We start from the raw sequence: 23,024 nt of genomic DNA, 5'->3' as shown, positions 1-23,024 counted from the left end.
TTTACGAGTTGAATTATCCTTGGAGTTCATTATTTTTGTTATTTCACTTTTTACAGGCTAATGACTTGGCATTTATTACAATGTTGGGTTACTGTCCAGTTTAACATATACCCCAATTATTCCTTTGAAAATAAGTAGGTACCCACTTTAACTTTGTTGTATATTTCATCCATGCTGTTTCAGTGTTTGTATACATGTAGATGAATTATCCCAATTGAATCATGCATTTTTATTGTATCGTTTGAAAAGCTGCAACTTATACTGTTAAATAAAACATAAGAAAAAGTTTATCTCTCAATCTATCATTCAATAAAAAAATACATATAAATTTAATAACAATAAGACAATTCATATTAATGGACGGAATGATTATGAACAGTTTTCTTTCAGAATTTCAGCAGTTTGACAATCTCCATATCTTTATCACAAATCTGTATGGAAGTACTGATACTGATATGTCAATTTCCATATTGCACCATACACATACTATCATTCATGGTTCTCACTTTCCTTTCTCCTTAAAATAATCAGCTGTAAATGAAACAAATATATTTATATAGCATATGTGTTTTTAATCTGCCACATTCCATAATTCAATTTAATTTGTTTTCTCCGTGTGCTGGTCAGTAGTGGATATTGTTTTTTGATATTTTTAGTTTTTTTTTTACATAAATCAGGATTTTGTTACATTGGTTTGAACTGGTTTGAAATTTTGTCATTTCAGGGTCTTTCATAGTTGCCTATACTGTATAAGTTTTCTCATTTTTGAAGGCTGTCCAGTAACCTACAGTTGCTTTCATCTACTATTTAAAATATATATAGAAATAAGAAAAAGTGGTATGATTGACAATGAGACAACTAACTGGACCCTGTTGGGTAGTTGTCTTATTGGCAATCAAATAACTTCTCCTACTTTTTTTATTTTTCTTGTCTAGCTTAATATGTCTTCCATGTTAATTTTAAAAACAGAGAAAAAAATGATAATTAATTGAATGTTGATTACAGGAAGATGATGCCCTTGCCATTTTCTGATATTCACTCTTATTTGTCTTTGGATGATTTTTAAAGGAGTCAGGTGTTGTTACTTGTACTTTGTTGCATTTTTTATGATTCCTGTACCACCATTCATTTTCCCCTGTTGTCTTTGTGAAATTAGCACTTTTCAAAAAATTGTGCAGAATTTATCTTGGTTTTGAATAAATGAATTACTTGGCATTCATGAGTAAATTTTTTTTCTGTCCAGCACTATAGACAAAACTTCACATAATATTTCATATTGAGAAAGAAAATAACCATCACTGGAAATTTACGAATTAAATATCATCCCTTTTCTTCCTGTGTACAAGATTTGGTAACCATGTAACCTCAAGTTTCCAAATATTCTATAGAAACATAAACTAAAAACTAATAGTGCTTTGTAACACCCAAGATATATGTTTTTATTGCAATAAAATGTAGGATTAATTTCATACAACTGTCAAATTCAAGCATTTTTTTTTATCCTTTTTTGTAAGCAACCAGATGTGAGGTACTATAATTTGGTGGTATTACAGCAGAATGCATTGAGTGTGTAGGTAAAGGTTATATCTTTCGTTAGCTTGCTTGTTATCAGTCATTATTAGGTTATGTCAACTACCTTCCTTTAGGGGAAGACTATTCTGACAGATAACCAATCTTTCTGTCTGTAGGACTAGACTACTCCGAAAGGAGGGTAGTATACAAAACCTAATAATGACTTTATGGTTCAGCTAACAAGCAAGCTTACCAAAGATTCTACCTTTACCTACATTCTCAATGTAATCTCCTGTAAACCTTATCATATTAATTGTATTTATCATATGTTTAGTAGTAAATACAGTAGTTTTGCATATTTGATAAATAGCCTGCTGTTTAATCCATATCGCGCAACTTTATGTGCACCCTTTATCGCATGCCCTTTATCACACCCCTACCCTTTATCGCATACCCTTTATCACACCCCTACTTTTAAAACAACAGCACGCAAATTGTAAGGTAACGCAGGTGCTTCGGATAAGTAATTGAGCAGTTCTTTTAAGGCCTTTGAAACAAGACAAAAGTAGAACTGAAGGTAACCCAGTGCTATGGATCAGAAAACAGTTCATATAATATAATACTCTTCTGTTGAAATATATGATAAAGCGTATAATACATGGCAAAATCCGCATCACATGCAGTATCACCCTCGACCAATATCATCCCTCGGGCCTAAAGGCTTTTGGGCTGATATTGATGTCTCGGGATGATACGACATATGATACGGATTTTGCCATGTATTATTCTCTATGTATCATCAACAATACTATCAGACATTACATATGAATTGAAACTATATACCAAAAGACAACTTGTTGTGTTCAATTGACAGGAATTATATACATAAGTAATACTGCAAAATCAGTATACTCAGAAATTATTGAGATGTTTTTATTAATGTGAAAAACTGCATTCATAATATAATTCCAGTACTGATTTACTTTAATAAGATTTTCATATTTTTGCCATTAGTCAAATATTTTCATATGTGAACAATAATCTCACAGACTAATTTCTGAATTTACAGTAATTGAGCAACCATTTAACTTCAAGGGTGGGGGTTAATGGTTATTTGTCTGAGTCAGATTTTTTAGTCATACTCTTGACCAGAATGTTTTTTTTTATCCCCCTCCCATTCACTTAGAAATAATTGTTAATGATGTTTCCAGTGAATATTGGAGGTTGTGGATTATTTCCCCTTGAAATAACTCTCTGTATCTCTCAACATAATCTCTATATTTGGAACCATCTAATAATCTATAAATGCAAACCTAATTTTTCTACAGCCTCTACACACACACTAGGAAACATATTCTCTGAGTAAGTGGATATCAGCAACATAGATTGTGTTCTTACTAAAATAAGTCCTCTTTTATCCTGAAATATGTATAAAGATGATACAAACTTGTATTAAACTATTCTGTTAATTTGGATTACAAAATATTACATTCCGAGGAAGGGACGAAGCCCCTTTTGGGGAGATATATAATAGTCATAGATGCTTTTTACTGATTCCCAGATACAATTTCTATATTTCATCTCATAGAGACATAACTTGGAAAGGTTACCAGAATAAATGCACATGTGCTGGTAGAGAGTTCCCTTCAGTGGATACATTACCAGATGGTATGCAGGGTAACTGGGTTATCTTATAATAAAATCAAATTACGCTATTCTATTTACAAAATGCAGATTAATTTATTTTATAAATGCATACTGTAATTCAACTTCTACAAAAACAAACATAAAATATGAAACCATGGGAAACAATAAGGTTTTACAACATACCTCCCTTTAGAATATTGGAGATCACTCTCCTTTAAAGTTTTGTAAAGTTGTTTCTTTTACTTAGAAGCAGGGTTTCCATTGGCGGTCGCCATTTTGGCAATTTGCGAAAATAATAATTGTGGTGATTCAAATTCGTCATGTGCAAAAGAAGTTGGTGAAAGAAATATGTATAAAACATTATTTTTATCCATCTTGTTTGTTTACTTTTTTCGGGTTTCTTGGACACTACTCAGAATTCACCTTGAACTCTTTAATTAGCTGATAGCATTTTATAGCTAACAACAACAACGGACTAATTAATAAAGGTGTTGTTTGTATTTTTAGTCAAAATGATATGGTTACATAGCGTCCGTCACATGCCACATAAAGGATTTATTAACCACTTTGCAACACACGTGTTCGATCTTTTGACCTCTCATCTCCTCTAGTCCAGAAAAAAAAAATGTTGTTAAGACGAAAAATGTTCAAAGAAAGAAAAATCTCTGATTTAAAACTTTATCCTATGACTTTGATATAGATAATTGATTTGAGAGAGTACTTTAAAGTCATTTGAGTGACACGACGTGGCTTTACGTCTCAACTTTTTCATTTATGATGGTCTAGAAAAGAAAACTGTCGTTATGAAGAAATCTATGCAAAAGGTTGGGAACGGCCCCTCGAATGAGAGTAACCCTTCAATGTAATGACTAAGGGATCAATTTGAAGTGATAAAAGCTTTTGTTTTTGTGTAAAAACCACTTCTTAGTACAAAAGGGCACATATTTTTCTTTTGAAGAAACTTTTTCAAACAATTGCACATCTTTCTGGTATTGTATGGTCAAAACATGTCCAAAAGTTTTGTTATATTCCGGACTTATATCTTCTTCATTATTAAAAGTAAGTAGCCCCCTCTTTTAGAAAAATAATGAACTTTCCCCCTTTTAAGTTAAAAAAAAAGTTCTTCTTTTTAAAAGTAAATGTTTAGTGATTATTCATTACAATGTACACTCTAAGATAAGTTTGAGATAATTATCATAGACAATAGTGGGGCAAACTCATCTTATTAAAAGGGGGGGTAAAAAAAAAAAAGGAAAATTTTAAACGAAAAATATATTAATGTTACTTGGCGAAAAAAATTAATAAAGTGGCGAAAAAATATATTGTTTTGGCGAAAGAGGTGGTGAAAAAAATTATTGCCCATGGGGAAACCCTGCTTAGAAAAGATTATGAAGGTAAACGTTTGACATTTGTTACATTTGAAGAGGTTTCCTTCTTCAAACCAAGATACTTATCTCTGATGTAAGGTTTATGTACCCTTCTGTAGCCATTTTTGTACGAATTTTTCAAACCTCAATTGTATCAAAACTAAAGATATAATAAATAATAGAGATAGGCCATTTAGTACATGTTCCAAGGGGAAACTTGATGCAAAGCATTATTTTTTACTGTTTCATTGCATTTGATAGAAAAAGAGGACTTTGTGGCAAATAAATCAAGATTTTTATAGAAAATCCACAGCCTTTAATACAGAGATTTTTGTTATAAAATTTGAAACATTAATTACTCACTTGATTTTCTATGATGTGCTAGTGTTTATTTTTTACAAAAAGTTCTAAGTAACCTGTAAATTCCAAAACACCTCGTGCTGAGTCACTAAAGTCGAGCGCACCCTTAAAGGTGTACTTGATTTTGGCCATATTTATACTTGTCTTAACCAATAACTACATTTATAAACTTGTTTTAAGGAAATCAATGCTAGCACTGCATGCAATAATCCTATATCTATCAGTCATCAAATTGCCAAATATGAGAGTACAAGGATAAAGTCTGTGGATTTTCTATAAAAATCTTGATTTATTTGCCACAAAGTTCTCTTTTTCTATTAAATGCAATGGAACAGTAAAAAATAATGCTTTGCATCAAGTTTCCCCTTGGAATATGTACAAATGGCCTATCTCTATTATTCATAGTATCTGTAGTTTTGGTACAATTGAAGTTTGAACAGTTCCTACAAAAATGGCTACAGAAGGGTACATAAACCTTAAATCTTAAAATGGTTACAGATACTTACACATTTACCATATATGGAGTTCTTGTCTGCTCGCACACATTTGTACTGTCTGTCATCAAAGTAAATTCCTTCTTCTCTTGTCTGTGGGGGATTTTTAAAAGCATCTAGTAAAATTTGTACTTGTTCTTGATGAAGCTAAAAATATAATAAATCACAATAATTAAAACATCAGTAATCATACAAGTTGTTTGAGAACAAAAAATGAACAAGGTTTAGAAATGGGTAAAATTGATTGGGACCATCTACAAATTATTTCCAAAGATAAATAAAAAATTTGGTTACAAGAAATTTGTTCCTATTATAATACAAATTAATAATGCCATATTTTATTGAAATTCATAAGAAATTATCAAAATCATTTTTTTTTTATTTATTATAATACTAATAGACAACTCTGATAGTCATGATAGTACAGCCCTTATTATTAGCCTAGTGCTGCACATGGTTTTTAAAGTATGTACTATGATACTACTACTTACATTAAACCCTACAGAACTAGCTCTGATGTTACAGTCCTTCCGTCTGATGATGGCGCAGTGCTGCACATGGTCAGTGGAAATAAGTGCATCATGCAGCAAATTCTGCAGCTGATTCATCTTTACTGCATCCTGAAACCAAAAAACAACATACTGTTTTAACATGCAAGTATCACAACAAATAGATCTTCTGCATATAGACCAAGCCTGCACAGTAAAAACAAAAGTAAATACTTTGTTCTTATAATGATATTGTTCTTTACATGTTGAACTGACAGTTCATATATTCCACTGTATTCTAAGAAAACTCTATGAGAAGGATAGGACCTTTATCAGGACTACGGGATCAGGTGTTTTTAAGCTCGGGATTTGGGGAATTACCCTTTGGGGATCTGGGAATTCTTTTTTCGAATTTCATGATGTCGGGATTTAAATTTATTTAAATTCGGGACCTCAGGATTTCATGTTTTTAAGCTTGGGATTTGAGGATCAGGACCCCTCCTACCCCCCCCCCCCCCTCCCTCTATAGTTAGCAAAGTCTTCCTTTCTCAATCTCATTTATAAGTTACATTCTACAAAATGAATTTGAAAAATAAATCTGTATCATAGTCATACAGTATATGTACTAGTAGAAGCTAACTATCTGGTATGGGCTTTGCTTATTGTCGAAGGCCGTACAGTGACCTATAGTTGTTAATTTGAGTGTCATTTGGTGACTCTTGTGGAGAGTCGTCTCATTGGCAATCATGCCACATCTTCTTTTTTATAGTAAATATTGCATTTTGCCATCCATAACAAGTTTTGAGAATATATATGCTATCAAGAATAGGTATGATTTATGTTTCTATGCCATTACTTGTACTGCAACTGCAAGGTTTTTATCCTTTCTAATAAGATGGTAATAAAATTGTATCAGTCTGTCTATAAAAGCAAAAAACAGTATTACTGCTTGTACAATCAATTTATCCTGCAAATTCAAGGTACCTGAAGGCTGAATTAGCCTACTTATTCAAATTTTGATAGCCTCCTTATGATAGATTCTGTATTAAGTTTATATTGCATTTTTCTTAAAAAAATATCATCATAAAATAATAATATATGAGAAAAATAATAATATAATAGAATTCCTTACCAAATCCATTGAACCTAAAGAATGTAATATAGTAAACATAATAAAATAATCCAGCTATTTCCACAGAAAAATCGTTTCATAAATTCTTTATGAATGAACAAAATAAATTTTACAACTTATAATCAACAAAAATTATAAGATGAAATGTAGTATTTCCCAATATTACTCCATTAACCAGAGTATATATCTGGTTGGATTATATTGCTAGAACAAGAAGATAGATAAAACTTGACACATTTTTATCAATAATTCATAATCCTTGTATCATTGTCAATAAATCAATTTTTTTTTGTAAAATTTGTTGACCTGAAATGATTAATTGTCAAAATATCACCAGTTTTAAAATTCTGGTATATTAAAAACATTAGGTTCATTTTAAGAATTTAAAGTAGAGATTTATTCATTTTATTTATGATATTTAAAAGTTTAATGGAATGGAGAGAATTGAAGGGAATAAAGAGACTGAACTCTACAATTATCAATTTTCTCTGACAAATAATATCTATATAATTTACATATGCATATATGCTCTAGACATCTTAAACTTTTATTTGAATTCTTTTATAAAATAAATTGTGAATCCTTAAACTCTGTCAAAAATGCAAAATATCTATAATCAATACAATTTCCAAAAATTATGTAGGAAAACCACAACTGAAATCATAAATTGCACGCTTTTAATAAATGAGATGAATCGGATAGAAAACGACCTCATGCCATGGGTACACATATACATGTACATGTATGATACTTTGATTGATTTTGGAACATTCAAATAAAATATAAAAGATGTATTTTGGTATGTTTTGTAGGGTTCTTAAAAAAAAAGACTTTCTGATGAGATTTATTTAAGGATATTTATTTGTATCATGTCAGTATCAATCTGGTACAGGTCAAATATTGTGAACCTGAATCTGTCGCATTTTTTTCATTTAATAAAAAGAATATGGCAATAATTTCTATATTTGATAATATCTAGCAGAGCAGGCCATTCATTAGAGGCGGTACCTGGTACTTTTACCCTCCTATGCTATTGACAAGTACCGCCTAAATGTAGGGAATTTTTATATAAGATATTCATGGAATAAATTGAAAAGTACCACCTAGAAACGTGGAAAGTACCAGTCAACATAAAAGATAATGAAACCCCTGGCAGAGTACTTTAAAAACATATCTAAAGAAAAATAAACACCTACTGGTACATTTGACAATATTAAATTTATATAAATATTAATGATATATAATTTAATTTTGGATGTAACACGTTTTCTGACGTTTTTTTGTTATGAGCCCATAGACATAATTTAAGTCATGTGACCGTGACATCATCAACGTTTTTTCATGGTTTTCTACAATTTAAAATGGAATTTAGAATTAAATTATAAGAAATGACTGTAATATTTTTTCTGTCTATTGGAAATAACATAAAAAATGATGTGCACACAGCTACGTGCGTTATTCAGAGTGAACCAAATTTTTTATGTTATTTCTTCATAGACAGAAAAAATATCACAGTCATTCCTTAAATAGTTTTTCAATAAGAAATTTTAAGTTTTTGTCCTTTTTTTAATTTCTTTTTAAGTTTCAAAATACACTCTATTTAATTACCATTATATCCAAGCTTTCCCTCCTAAACAAGAAATTCATGTTGTTCATTTTAATATCCAAAAATATTTCTTCAGATTCCAAAAGTCTATATGTTAAGTTCCTTGCCTTCCTAAATAATTCAAACAATTTAAAAGCAAATAAGGATTTAAATAAGTTAGAAAATGTTTTTGTTTTGAAGTGAAATTTAACCCATGTAAACTATATCAGTTATCAAATAGCATTAAATACCAAAAAAGTCTACAATTTCATTAATTAAATTTTTTGCTATTGTACAAATTATAATAGTTGACGTTGCAGAAAGATCTGATTATATTAGCCTTTTAATTATAGCAACAAAAAAGGCATCGGAGGGTTAATGCATTTTAATTTGTTATATTTATTTTAATAAGAAAATGTTTAATATTACAAATTTTCTTATCCAAATCTTAACAATCATGATAACATTCTTTAATTATTTTTTTTTATTCTTTGAGAAATGCAAGATTTTCCCTTTTTTACAAATATTTTAAAGAATTTTAAAGGTTAACTTAGACTACATATATATTCCATCCCCTCCCATAGTTCCCCGAAACTCATTCTGACAATGGTTTAGTTACCACCAAATCAACTGAAGCGCTACATTCTGAGGCCCTACTCTCCATATTCAAATGTGTCCGTCCACTGAACCATGAAATCTTCTCCTTTCACAAACACACTTCAGAGAGAAATTCTATTCCTTCTTTTAAATTAGATTCCTTTGTTTTAGTAAAACAATTAACTGATTAACTGACTCCGATCCTTTCAAAATTAAACTTGCGGAAAAAGTTTTTACAATTCGTTTTTCAACTTGTTCACAAAGTTGTTTTCAACTTATACTGTACACCCCAGCAACCATTATGTAGGTATAAAAAGTTCAAACTATAAAATAAGAGTTTATTTGTCAAACTTTTTTGTTAACATCTTAAAATTAATTGGATTTTAAAAATCAGCTTAGCGGGAGGATATATTAAAAGGTGAGTTTGGAACAAAAGGTAAAATGTCAAAATCATGGTTAAATATTTGATATTGGACCATTAAAAAAGACCAACTTAAGAGTAAAATAAATATTACAATATATGTACAAAGGCAATGTTATCTAAATACTTATCTAAAATTAGGCTTGCATTTAAATTGCTTAACAAACTATATTTTTTTCAGAATTTTTATACTCTGGACTAAGAACTTATCAAATCATGATGGGCATAAGGTAAGGAAAGTTTTTGTTATATTTCTTTATAAAATAAATTTCTTTTCTACACGATTTTAGAAATAAAGTGTCAATTTCAACACAATGCATATTTTGCATGTTTTAAATTTACGCTCACAATTAACAATTTCAAATTTGCACCAACTGCATCCAAAAATAAAACCTTGCTACGTATCAGAAACTTAGACATTTCAGTTTACTTCACATACATTAATTAGGACATATAAACAAAACATAAAAATATTTCCAATTTTTGAAAGATTTATTAAGATATAGTGGTCAAAAGACAGTCACAATTTTTCCAAAAAGGAGGTGGATATTACTGTTGTGTCACACAATTCCAACTTATATTTTTCCATCACAAAATGAAAACTTTCAATGTTTTCTTCTTCTCTTTCTTTCACATGAATTTTTCATAATTTAAAAATAGTAAATCTTTAAAAAATGAAATTAACACAATACTGATCTTAATTGTACATTACAAGAAAATTGTGGTCACTAAGTTAATTATAATATGATGTAAATGTATTTGCAAATATCACAGTGATCTAAATATTGCTAAACAAAATATTTGCTTTACAAGAAAACCTGACCTGATCATTGATATGGATTTAAAATGAACTAAAACCCCGCCACATTAGTGATTATTCATGTATGTGCCTGTCCCAAGTCAGGAGCCTGTAATTCAGTGGTTGTCATTTGTTTATGTGTTACATATTTGTTTTTTCGTTTATTTATTTTTTACATAAATAAGGCCGTTAGTTTTCTCGTTTGAATTGTTTTACACTGTCTTATCAGGGCCTATTACAGCTGACTATGCGGTATGGGCTTTGCTCATTGTTGAAGGCCGTACGGTGACCTATAGTTGTTAATGTCTGTGTCATTTTGGTCTTTTGTGGATAGTTGTCTCATTGGCAATCATACCACATCTTCTTTTTTATAAAATGCAAAGGTGGTAAAGTATACCCTTATTATAAAGAGTTATAAGTTAAATAGATATGTGAAAGATTCCAAAAGGATATTCAGACTCATTTAAGTAAATAACAAACCTACAATGTCATGATAATAACAAAATATATTAATTGAGAGAAAGAAATGTATTTCAAATTTTAAATTTGCATTTAAGGGGGTTCACGGGTCTAAATCATTTATATAGGATTTCTCTATATTTTTCTATAAACGACTTTATCTTATAGTTAATAGAAAAATAAAATAAAAAAGTGTAGTCACCGTTCATTTGCGCTCACAATCTGCCTTCGAAAGAAGCATACATTTTTGTAAAGGTGTTTTTTTTCTGTTGAAGTAATAGGAGAAATAAAGGTAATATCGAAATAAAAAAAAGAAATTTATTACAGAAATCGCTAAAATTTTACAATAATTTAGTTTAAGTACAGCTTATATGGAAATTATATTAAAAAAGATAGGTCACCGATGAGTTGAAAAAGATATTTCAATTTTAGAGCCAAAAAATGGCATTTTTCCACCAAAGGGAGATACTTTGGAACTTTTTCAATGATGTATACATTTTGAAAGTCATCTAGAGCCAACACGAATTGATTGTTTTGAATGATTTTTGTACCGTATGATAAAGTAACAACTACAAAAGGAAATAAATAAAATTTGTAATGAAAACAAATGTTTGATTTTTTTCTGAAATTTTTATACCCTCGAGCCTCCTTAATTAACCTAACTATATGTACTATTTGAGTAAAAAAAGGGAAAACATAAATCAATAAAATTAGAAGCAGATAAATGTCAACTGCTACACTTTTATAAGAATTTCATGCAGCTGAAATATAATTTCCATAGTTATAATATATGAATACATGCAAGCATATTCTTGGTTAGAATTCAAACACATGCAGCAAACTGGTTTATTAGTATTTAAAAAACAATCACAAGTTTTTTATCACAATGTATCCTAGCTTATAACCTGATACTCTTCCTGTCAACATGCCCAATGGACAATTAAATCCATGATTAGAATGTGCTTAGTAGGGATCACAGGTTCTCACTAAGGCATGCTGAGGAGAGTCCATGAGTCCTGGTCATAGACTTTGGAATATCTGTCTGGGCTGGTCATTTTTAAAACTCATGAGTCCAAAGTTGCATCAAGATTTTAAAATGGGGTATCAAATGAGAAAAAACATGTATATCATAATTCTATAACAAAGGTTTAAAGATAATCAAAATTATATGTCATAATTTGTCTAGCTTTTTACTTTTGTCATGGAGACTGAAATAATGAAGCAGTCTTAGGGAGCTACCATTTGATTTTTATGGGGGGACTAGGATGAAAAATTTTGTCCTGCATTTTTTTTTAGTTGTAATCTCTGTCCTGCCTTTTTATTTTTAACTCTATTCGGTCCTGCCTTTTTTTTTAGTTTATCCTGACTTTTTTTTACCTAAATTGTCATCCTGACTTTTTTTTTTGCAAGTGTCTTATCCTGCCTTTTTTTTTAATTCAAAATTCCTGTCCTGCCTATTTTTTTAAAATTTCATCCTAGCCCCCCCATAAAAATCAAATGGTAGCTCCCTTAGCTCAATAAAATTTCATCTTCCTACTGTTGGACTCGATCACCATGGCCAAAAATGACAAGTCCATGGCCTCGTCTTGAAAAATCCTTAATGAGAATCCTTGAAATCCAGTTACAATACATTTTAACATTAAACATTATACATTTATTTCCTGTGCTTGAGGGAAATATGAAGATTTGTTCACCCAAGAAAAATCATATTTCACGAGGGCATTATTGTTAGGTATAAGGGAAATAACACACAGGTTTTGAAACTAATTAGTTCAACACAAAACTTTGTTATTGCGAAATCTTATGCAACAAATTTTACTAATTTCAAAATGCAATTATTATCATCATGATTAAACATTATTATGCTTATGATTAAGAAACACATGCTGCAACTGTTATCAAAAGACCATGCTCTACTTACAGGAAGTCCAGAGACTTGGAATTGTGGGTTCCTTTTCAAATCAATATCTCCCATTTTGTTTTTTATGTCTATATCTAATCCAATTGCTTAAAATGTCATAAAATAAGTTGATTAATAATGAAAAAAATCATAAATGTTGATCACAATAACATCTCAATACGACCATTCAAGTAAAATCCCTTGCATATAATGATGACTATTCAAAGAATATTCCATGCAACATTATCCTGTAATCATTACAAATGTTGCTAATCACTGATTCAAACAAATAAAAAGCACTTCTTCTTATTTTTATAATGCAGAAACAATCATTATTTTTGTTACTCAATTAAATAAGTTGGAGACTGAAATTTCTTTTAAATATCATGAATGAAAACATCAATACGAAGTAAAGTATAATTCATAATTATCACTGAGATATTAAATTTTGTTATTTGTGTTTACGAATTTCACTTTTAACCAATTATATGAACTTCAGAAGGGGGTAAAATGAGGAAAATATTTTTTTCCAATTTGTTATTGAAATTTCAGATCAAAATATCTTAGGCCTGTGTCAGGCTTATTTATCAATTACAAATGAGACCTTCAAAATAAATCAACAAAATCATCTTCTCATAAAAAAAATGATGTCTAAAATATTTATATCATTTTTCAGATTCATTCCGTTTTAAAAATTTCCCTTATGAAAAATCTTAAAATGTACGATACTTAATTTTTATCAAAGAAAATAAACAAACATCCCTATATCAAATTGATAAACTTGGGTTCTAATTCTCTATTTCAATAATGTTTACAATTTTCTTAATAGATAAACCTTTAAAACTTGTCAACCAAACATTATAAATTATCTCCCCTTTGAAGATATCACAAATATAGGTTGTTAAATTATACCCCTTGATTAAACTATAGTTTAATTTGAATCAATCAAATAAAACAGATCTAAAAATACAACTTTTCCCACAATTCTTTGAGGTAAGTGTTACTGTTTCAATGTAAATGTAAACTGTCGAAATTGAGATACTTTGTACATCTACATCAATAAGTGAAATTCAAAACTAGATTCATAATTAGATAAGTGAGTAAAACCATATACAGTTGTTTTTCACAATTCAAAAGTTTTATAAAATCATCATCATTCATAATTAGATAAGTGAGTAAAACCATATACAGTTGTTTTTCACAATTCAAAAGATTTATCAAATCATCATCATTATTGTGAAAATTATAATTTTACCATTAACACATAAATGTTAGATATTGGCACTTTGTTTATGCTTATTTTTCACACTCTGACATCATTCTTTACAGTAGTCAAATTAATTCATGTTCACATAATGATTATACATTTATTGAAAGAATAGGAACTAAAAATGTACTAAACTAGAGGTAAATTCTAAAATACATGTAATAAAAATTATAATTAATATATATTCTCTAAAGTGCGATGGGGACGCTAAAGTACGATGGTCACGCTTAAGTGCGATGGTCTACGCTAAAGTATGATGCTTCCATATGCTAAACGTAGACAAAGACGTAAAAACGTAGTTTAATTATGACGTTAACAGTTATACAAACTACAAATTGAACACGCAGGAAGATAAAGTACAAATATTTTATTAATACCTTTAAAACAAAATTTTGATTGAAACTGGACCGTAATTTGTCGGCTGAGGCAAATGTGGTTTTTTTTCTGTAGCTGGAAGAACTGATATCATGCAGTCAACCATTTTACTACATGTATATAGATACAAAATAGTATTCGTGTGAATATCATTTATCCTGCTTTTGTTGGAAGCGAAAACAGATACATTTGAATCATTGTTTATGTTGTAGTTTACTTTGCAGTTCTAGTTAAATTATTGTCGATATTATTGGAAAGTAACGTTGGTAAAATAAAAGTACTTGAGTGTTTTCATGCGTTTATTATAATCAGCTAAATCATTATTTTGTATATTGAAGGAAAATATAATATGATTGTGTGGTCACTATGACAAAGAAGAAAAGTCAGCGAACATCGCCCCTCTCTTTCGTTTAAATTAAAGCTTACCAAAAAATGTGACATATTCCGACAATAATCTAATTTTGTATTTATAATTCACAATGACAGCTGTATGAGGAGGTGTTCCAATCAGTGATAGACTGTGTGAACAGCAATCTACACCAATTGTCTTTTGTAAAAAGACTGCTTTAAACCTCCTTGTTTTATTCCCTTGAATCTTACCCTTTTGGTCAATCGCACTTTAGCATGATATATCATCATACTTTAGTAAACAAACAACCATCGCACTTTAGCGTGAGACACCATCGTACTTTAGCGTAGACAACGCACTTTAGCGTAACCATCGCACTTTAGAGTACCATCACACTTTAGAGTCCTACATATATATATACAAAGAGGCCATTTGTAGTCAATATCTTTTTAAATTATATATATTGGAACTGTATTTATATCATTAAGGCCATTGGAAACTGAATGTTGTTATCCCGTAATTAGGACATGAAAATTTTAAAAGGGTATTAAAGAGACAGACAGGAAAAACTTTTCAATTTATTGTTATCATTTTGTGAAAAATCAAACAAAGCACATGCAGTTTTGTTTAAGAGAATATTTTCTAAAACCATGACTGACAGGAAATTGTGGAAAAAAATATTTTGACATTATACCTGGACCTGTATTGTGATTGCTAATATACGAAATTTTCCTCTGATCTTTACTGACTGGTAATTTCCTTTCTCAGCACAGTCATGACAGTAGAGTTTCAAAATTTATATGAAAAATAATTGCTAGAATCACATGTGCCAGTGCCATTTAAAAATGTTGTCAAATTTAAAATAGCAGTAAAATGACCATTTTTTCATCTCTGTCAACTCTATTGTATTTTTAGCCATACCAGCTTGCGAGAAAATCAATCTCGTTGAGATTACCACGGATAATTTATAAGTATATTTAAGCTATTTTAAACTTGATAAATATTAAATTAAACATTTTCAAAGAAATTGTCAAACAGTTTAAGCATCATTGAAAATTTTCTTAATGAGAATCTTTTAATTTATTATATTCATATAATTCAATTTTGGATGTAACACATCTTCTGATTGGCTGACGTTATTTTGTTATGAGCCCATAGACATAATTTAGTCATGTGACCGTGACGTCATCAACGTTTTTTCAGGGTTTTCTATGGTTTAAAATAGAATTTAGAATTAAATTATAAGAATTGACTGTATTATTTTTTCTGTCTATTCGAAATAACATAAAAAATGTGGTGCACACTGTTTAATAACCCGCTACGCACATTATTCAGTGTGCACCAAATTTTTTATGTTATTTCTTCATAGACAGAAAAAATATTACAGTCATTCCTTAAATGTTTTAATAAAGAAGACTCACATTAGGTAAAAACAAACCCTGAAAGGGTAGCCTCAGGGGACACCAACAGTGTTTTTTGCATTGCTAGCTAACTTCATGAATGTCTGGATGAGATTTACAAAATAGAGTATAATTGACAAAAAATGCAGAATAAAGGCCAAAAATTTCTAATAGAAATGAGAATAATCATGATATATATTTATAAAAGATTACATAAAAAGGCAACTTGTGTATGAAAGAAATCAAGGTCCCAAATTAACCATGTTTAAACCCTCCTACAAAAATAACACATACACTACAGCTGTCTTTATTTTCAATGTACATGAGAGGGGGGAGTCAAGGAATTCAGTACATTCACGCCAAATCACGTTCGCCCCCTTTCACTTTTGCACCTATATATTTGCACCAAAAGTCCGTTCTCACCCTACACATTCACTCTCAATAATTTGTAATCAAGTTTTGATTAGTGTATTGCTATAAAAAAAATTCATTGATATTAAAGACTAAATAAAGTGAGATTCTGACAAAGTTTTTTTGTGGTGTTGAATAAATGGTAAACATGGTCAGTGTATTGCTATAAATATATTTTTTCCATTGTTTCTACATATAGCGAGAATCTGACAACATTTTGTTAATGTGTTGAATAAAAGGCTTGTCAAATTTTCATAATCCTGACTTATTTAGAAAAGACAGGTTAACTGACGGTGGAGGAGGAATTTTGATCTATGTAAGAGACAGTCTCCATTGTAAACGCCGTAGTGACTTAGAAATAGCTGAATTAGAATCAGTTTGTGTTGAAATTACAACAAAAACTGGTAGATTCTTAGTTGTATGTTTTTATAGACCTCCAAATGCACCAGTCACATCACTTGACCATTTTGAAAATTTATTAGATAATGTAATAGATACTGATAAAAATGTAATATTGCTTGGTGATTTAAACATAGATTTACTAAAAGCAAGTCCGACTAGTAGGATATCAAGAATCTGTGAAAGATATGGCATAGAAAATGTTGTTAAGGAACCTACTCGAATAACCTCCTCAACTGCAACACTCTTAGACCCTATATATATGAATAATCTTAGTTTACTAAGAAATAGTATGGTACTACCAAGTTTTTGTAGCGACCACTCTCCAACACTTATTGAGATTAATTTTTCCTCTGCTAGACAAAAAGCTTATTCAAAAGTAGTTTATGACTATGAGAGTGGTGACTATGCATCAGCAAACATGTATTTACAAAGAAAAAACTGGTGTGAATGCTTTAAAAATGTTCATGACATTAATAAGATAAATGGTCTAATTAACCAAGAAGTTCATCATGTCATGGACACATATATTCCCAAAAAAAAAGTATTGGTGAGACCCAGGGACAAACCTTGGATCACAACCAGTATTAAAGTTAAAATGCGAAAGCGTAACCGTGCTTACAAAAAAGCTAAATCAAGAAATTTAATTTCAGACTGGAAAAAATTTAAAGAACTTAGAAATGAAGTGATTGATCTAGTAAGAGAAGCTAAACGTCAGTACCTGATTAACTTGCATAATTCCCTAGTCGATAAATCAATCCCACCAGGGAAGTGGTGGAGAATAGCTAAGAGTGTTTGCAAATTTAAAAATAAAGAGAGTCAAAATTCTCCCATTAAGGTAAATGGAGAGATTCTTATTCACCCCATTGAGAAAGCAACAGCCATAAATGATTATTTTTGCTCAATATCTAGATTTGACACAGAACCTCAATTGCCTAATGTCCCACCTTTGGCACCATATGAGCTGTCTGACATAGTGATTACAGAGCAGGATGTAATTGACCATTTCCAAATTTTAAATATTAACAAACCAGCTGGACCTGACAAGCTACCTCCAAAATTTCTTAAGGCAATTTTCCCATCACTGGTTACACCTCTAACATTCATATTTAATAAAAGCTTACAATCAGGAACAGTTCCCAGTGATTGGAAATTGGCTAATGTATCAGCTATCTACAAGGGTAAAGGAGATCAGGACAATGTTTCTAACTACAGACCTATCTCGGTTACTAATTGTTTTAGCAAAATATTGGAGAAAATTATTTTTAAGTATTTACATAATTATATACATGATCATGCAATATTAACTGATCAACAGTCCGGGTTCCGAAACAAGGACTCTACTATAAATCAGCTACTTTTATTATATGATGAGATTGTAAAAAATCTAGACAAAGGGAAAGATGTCAGATTTATTTTTTGTGATGTGTCAAAGGCATTTGATCGTGTATGGCACATGGGACTTCTATATAAGTTAAGAAAATATGGAATAAAGGGTAATTTGCTTAACTGGTTCAAAAGTTATCTTTCTGATAGACAACAAAGGGTTGGAGTAAATGGGTTTTTTTCTAACTGGAATACTGTCAAGGCAGGAGTCCCTCAAGGATCCATCTTGGGCCCTTTTCTGTTTTTATTGTTTGTGAATGACATAGTAGATGCGGTTACAAACAAAATAAAACTGTTTGCAGATGATACTTGTCTATATTGTGTTGTACATGATGAGAGATCAGCAGCTGAATCCTTGGGTCAAGATCTAGAATCATTAGATCAATGGGCAGGGGAATGGGGTGTAACCTTCAATGCAGACAAAACCAAATCTATGTATTTTACAAGAAAAAGAAATATTGATGTCACATCACTATGCATGAATGATGCACCTCTAGAAAATGTCTCAGAACATAAACATCTTGGTATAACCTTATCTTCTAATGCCAAATGGTCTAGTCACATACAGGATATTTATTCAAAAGCTTGTAAACGTCTTAATATTATGAGATATTTAAAACATAAGATTGATAGACAGTCTCTTGAAAGACTTTATATTGCATTTATAAGGCCTATTTTAGAATATGGGAACATAATTTGGGACAACTGCACACAAGAAGAATCAGATCTAATTGAGTCTGTACAACAAGCTGCTGCCAGAATTGTAACTGGGCTTCGAAAGGGAACTCCTAGATGGAAATTATATAAGGAATTAGGTTGGGATTCCCTCCAGAATAGACGTCAGAAAAACAAATTATTGTTTCTTCATAAAACTATTTCTGGAGATATTCCTAATTATATTGCTGCTGATATCTTGTCATGTACAAACACAAATGACCAGTATGGTCTGAGAAAAAAAAGGGAATTTAAAACTCCTCAGTGTCGAACCACAGCCTATAAAAACAGTTTTATTCCACATACTCTTGAAAAGTGGAATTCACTTGATGGAGAAGTTAAAAATATTTTAAGCTTCACAGGATTTAAAAGAAAACTGAATGAGGACATAAGTCCTTGTCCTGTTTTCTTTTCCACTGGTTCACGTAAAGTTAATATAATCCACTGCCAATTAAGAAATGAGGCTAGTGATCTAAAAGATCATCTCTTCTGTGATCATTTGTCGGACAGCTCTATGTGTGCATGTGGAGATCCAGTAGAAGATAATTTTCATTTCTTTTATGTTTGTCCATTTTACATTTATCAGAGATATGAGCTCTTTCGAAAAATAAGTAACTTTAAAAATGTCAATCTTGATGTCCTACTACAGGGTTGCTCAGACTTAAATATTGATGAAAACACAGAGATATTTACATATGTACAACAATATATTCATGAAACTGGAAGATTTTTATAATATTTCATGTGATATTATACTGTTTAGAATCCAGCCTATAACCACAGTGTACCACTCTTTAGTCTTAATTAAAGACAAACCTAACTTTTAACACAAAAAACAACCAATTGTGTTTAGCATCTTTTTGCAAATAAATTTATACATATTTTATTTTATTTTTTGTATTAGTAATTATATTTTCAAAAATCAAGAAATTAATAGTCATGTAATAAGATGGTACACTAAATTATTTATGTATTGCAAAAAAGGGCCAATCAATTCTTTTTATTCATATAAATAGAACAACTTTGTTGCAGTGAGCTTGTGAATTTGAGTAAAAATCACTTTATGATCTACTTGATTCCTAACCAACACTTATTATTTTGGTATAAAATTCGACATCACCTTCAGTAGGTCTTGCTTTAACTTTGTTAACATAGTTATTTATATATGTATACACAAAAAATACTTCAAGAAGTGGAGGAACTGCCTCCCTGACTCACTGCAACAACGTATGATCTATTAACTTATCAGAAAATTATATACTATCATGCATGTTATTCAATCCATCTTGTATGGGAAAGGATTTGTATAGGCACTGCCTTTTGTCCAATCCCTTTGTTTAAATGTACATTTGATATTTGAACAATAAAATATTTTGAATTGAATTGAATAAAAGGCTTGTACATCATGCTAAAAGTTGGGGTATCCGGTCGTTCCGGCCCCAAACCGATCCGGCCCCAAGTCAATCCGGCCCAAAGTCGATCCGGCCCAAGTCGATCCGGCCCACGTCGATCCGGCCCCAAGTCGATCCGGCCCCATAATAAAATAAGAAATAACTATATTGATCTTGGAGGAATTTGTGACACAGTATAAATGGAATTTGCATTTGTGTCCGATGATGGATGACAGCAGGTAAGTGAAGTATTGGAGTAAACCAGTTAAAGAACTATTTTAAATCGATACGAAAATGATTGTTATTGTGTCGTTGGTTGTATAGCAGCTTCAACATATTTTAAAATATGAAGTTATTTTCCATGATAACTTTAACTTTAACTCATGGCGATTTCATTTTCTTTTTGTTCATACACAGAATATCTAAATAAATATTTACAGTCCACTGGAACCTATTAAATTTAACTCATCATAATGACTTGATTAATCAAATCATTAGTCTATAATTGGTTTGTTTATTCAATAATTGTCTGATGATTGTGAACTAAGGTAATATGCCACCTGTAATCACTTAATTAAATCAAATCCTGATTAATTGATCTTCTGGTTTAGGTTGGTGTATATAATAATTATAAATTGTATTTTTTTCAGGTAACATCACAGGCTTCTATTTACTTGTTTGTTTTTTTTATAATATCAACAAGTCTTTATAGATTGATATTTTGTTTGGTGTATATAATAATAACCTATAATGGTTTACTTTTATAAACTGTTATTTGGATGGAGAGTTTTCTCATTGGCAATCACACCACAACTTCCTATATCGATATATTTTTCATAAATTTGACAGTATTTTGAATAGTTGTGTGCAGAAAAAACACAAGTTATATGAGTATCCATTATTCTTTATTGCAAGAAAATAACAAAACAATGACACTGAATGCACGTTTTCACACTCTAAAATATAATATCAGCACTACTATATACTTTTATAGATAGGATTCGGCAAATCAAACAAAATTTCTCAATTTGAGAAATTTTAAGAACTTAAAAGAAAAGCAAAGTTTGTGTGTATCAGCTTGGGGATCGGCTTGTACCGTTGTGTATGTAACTATTTGTTATTACACAAGATGAAAGACTTGTTAGGATCACAGTCAATTGAAAGAAAACGCTAATTACTGCTGATTAATGTTGATGTCTGAATTGTTTTAATATAATTATACCCAATAATCTTGAAAACTTGTAATAAAAACATAATCAACCTAGTTGTTTTATACTCATCTGAAGAAAATATTTTTTTATTTTTTTTACCGTAGAAAAAATGAATGTAGGACAGAAAGTCACAGGACAAAAAGTCACAGACAAAAAGTCACGGACAAAAAGTCACAGGACAAAAAGTCACAATTCATTTTTTCTGATTATTTTCTTCGAATAAAAAATGATTATTTTTACAAAAACATTTTTGTATTTTTCTTGATGTATTGTATATTAACTAACTTTGTAAGCAAAATTGATCAAAAAAATATCAAAGATGATCAAATAATTGTTAAGAAAACAAAATGTCAAAGTAGATTGGCACTCAAATGGCTTCATGGTGCCAAGAAATATGTCCTTTGCATGATTAAAATAAAATAAATCTTCATTTTTCAAGTAAATTGATAAATTCCATTAACTTTGATATGAATATATGTATTAAAAAGTAAATATTTCAAGATATTTCTCTTATATATTCAAACACTTGTCAAAAAATTATTTGTGACTTTTTGTCCTGTGACTTTTTGTCCTACCAAATTTGTGACTTTATGTCCTGTGACTTTTTGTCCTGTGACTTTCTGTCCGTTTACCGAAAAAATATTGTTCAAAGCTGCAGTTATTCGGGTTTAAATGATGTATAAAAACGGCGAATATGTGTCCCCCATTGACAAAACATCAGGTAATTTCAAACACTCTTTAATCTAACTTTTCAGATGATTATTTTCAAACAAACATGTTTTCAAGCTTACGAATATTTTGCATTTGAAGTTATCTTCATATAGAAATATCAGTATACTTCAAAAACATATAGACCTGAACATAAACTGTGGAAAACATGGAAAGATATGGCGAAAATGAGCACCCCACTCTACACCTTTAACATTATAATAAAAATCATAAACATTTATGATTTACTTTAATATATATATCTTTATTTCTATTCCTTATAAATATATTTTTTTATTGGGGCCGGATCGACTTTACATTTGGGCCGGATCGACGTGGGGTCGGATCGACGTGGGACGGATCGACTTGGGCCGGATCGACGTGGGGCCGGATCGACGCGAAAGCAAAGTTGGCACCACTGGCACTACTCCAGTGCCAGTGGTTTATTTACACAAAATAACTCAGCTCGATGTTTTGGGACTGATAACATTGATACACAATCAATAAATTTGCATCATACTCAAATTGGGGGTAATTTATAATACACAGTAACCTAGTTTTACGTATCCACAAAATGATAACAAATCTTTACCATATTTTCTCTTATGTGCAAACACAATTACCTCCCTTGATAGGAAATCTTCTTTGTCGT

General features: G+C 30.4%; 1 protein-coding gene across 5 annotated transcripts; it reads right to left on the bottom strand.

Annotated features, from left to right (window-relative positions):
- Positions 1-286: 286 nt before the first annotated feature.
- Positions 287-23,015, bottom strand: LOC143049855 (profilin-4-like). Of its 5 annotated transcripts, XM_076223614.1 has the most exons (6): positions 22,965-23,015; positions 12,783-12,868; positions 5,872-6,000; positions 5,393-5,527; positions 2,826-2,931; positions 287-531 (listed from the first exon to the last, which is right to left on the bottom strand). In XM_076223614.1, exons 2-6 carry the CDS (start codon positions 12,834-12,836, stop codon positions 503-505), a joined length of 453 nt encoding a protein of 150 aa, XP_076079729.1. In that variant the 5' UTR covers positions 12,837-12,868; positions 22,965-23,015; the 3' UTR covers positions 287-502. The 5 variants fall into 5 exon arrangements, with proteins under 5 accessions (XP_076079729.1, XP_076079733.1, XP_076079731.1 ...); XM_076223618.1 differs by lacking the exon at positions 12,783-12,868 and having other exon boundaries at positions 22,965-23,012; XM_076223616.1 differs by lacking the exons at positions 12,783-12,868; positions 22,965-23,015 and adding an exon at positions 9,205-9,342.
- Between the last annotated feature and the right edge of the window lie 9 nt (positions 23,016-23,024).

The sequence above is a fragment of the Mytilus galloprovincialis genome, chromosome 10, assembly GCF_965363235.1.
Source record: "Mytilus galloprovincialis chromosome 10, xbMytGall1.hap1.1, whole genome shotgun sequence".
NCBI lineage: Eukaryota > Metazoa > Mollusca > Bivalvia > Mytilida > Mytilidae > Mytilus > Mytilus galloprovincialis.
The sequence above is the reverse complement of the archived record's forward strand: the minus strand, read 5'-3'. Positions and strand labels throughout refer to the sequence as shown.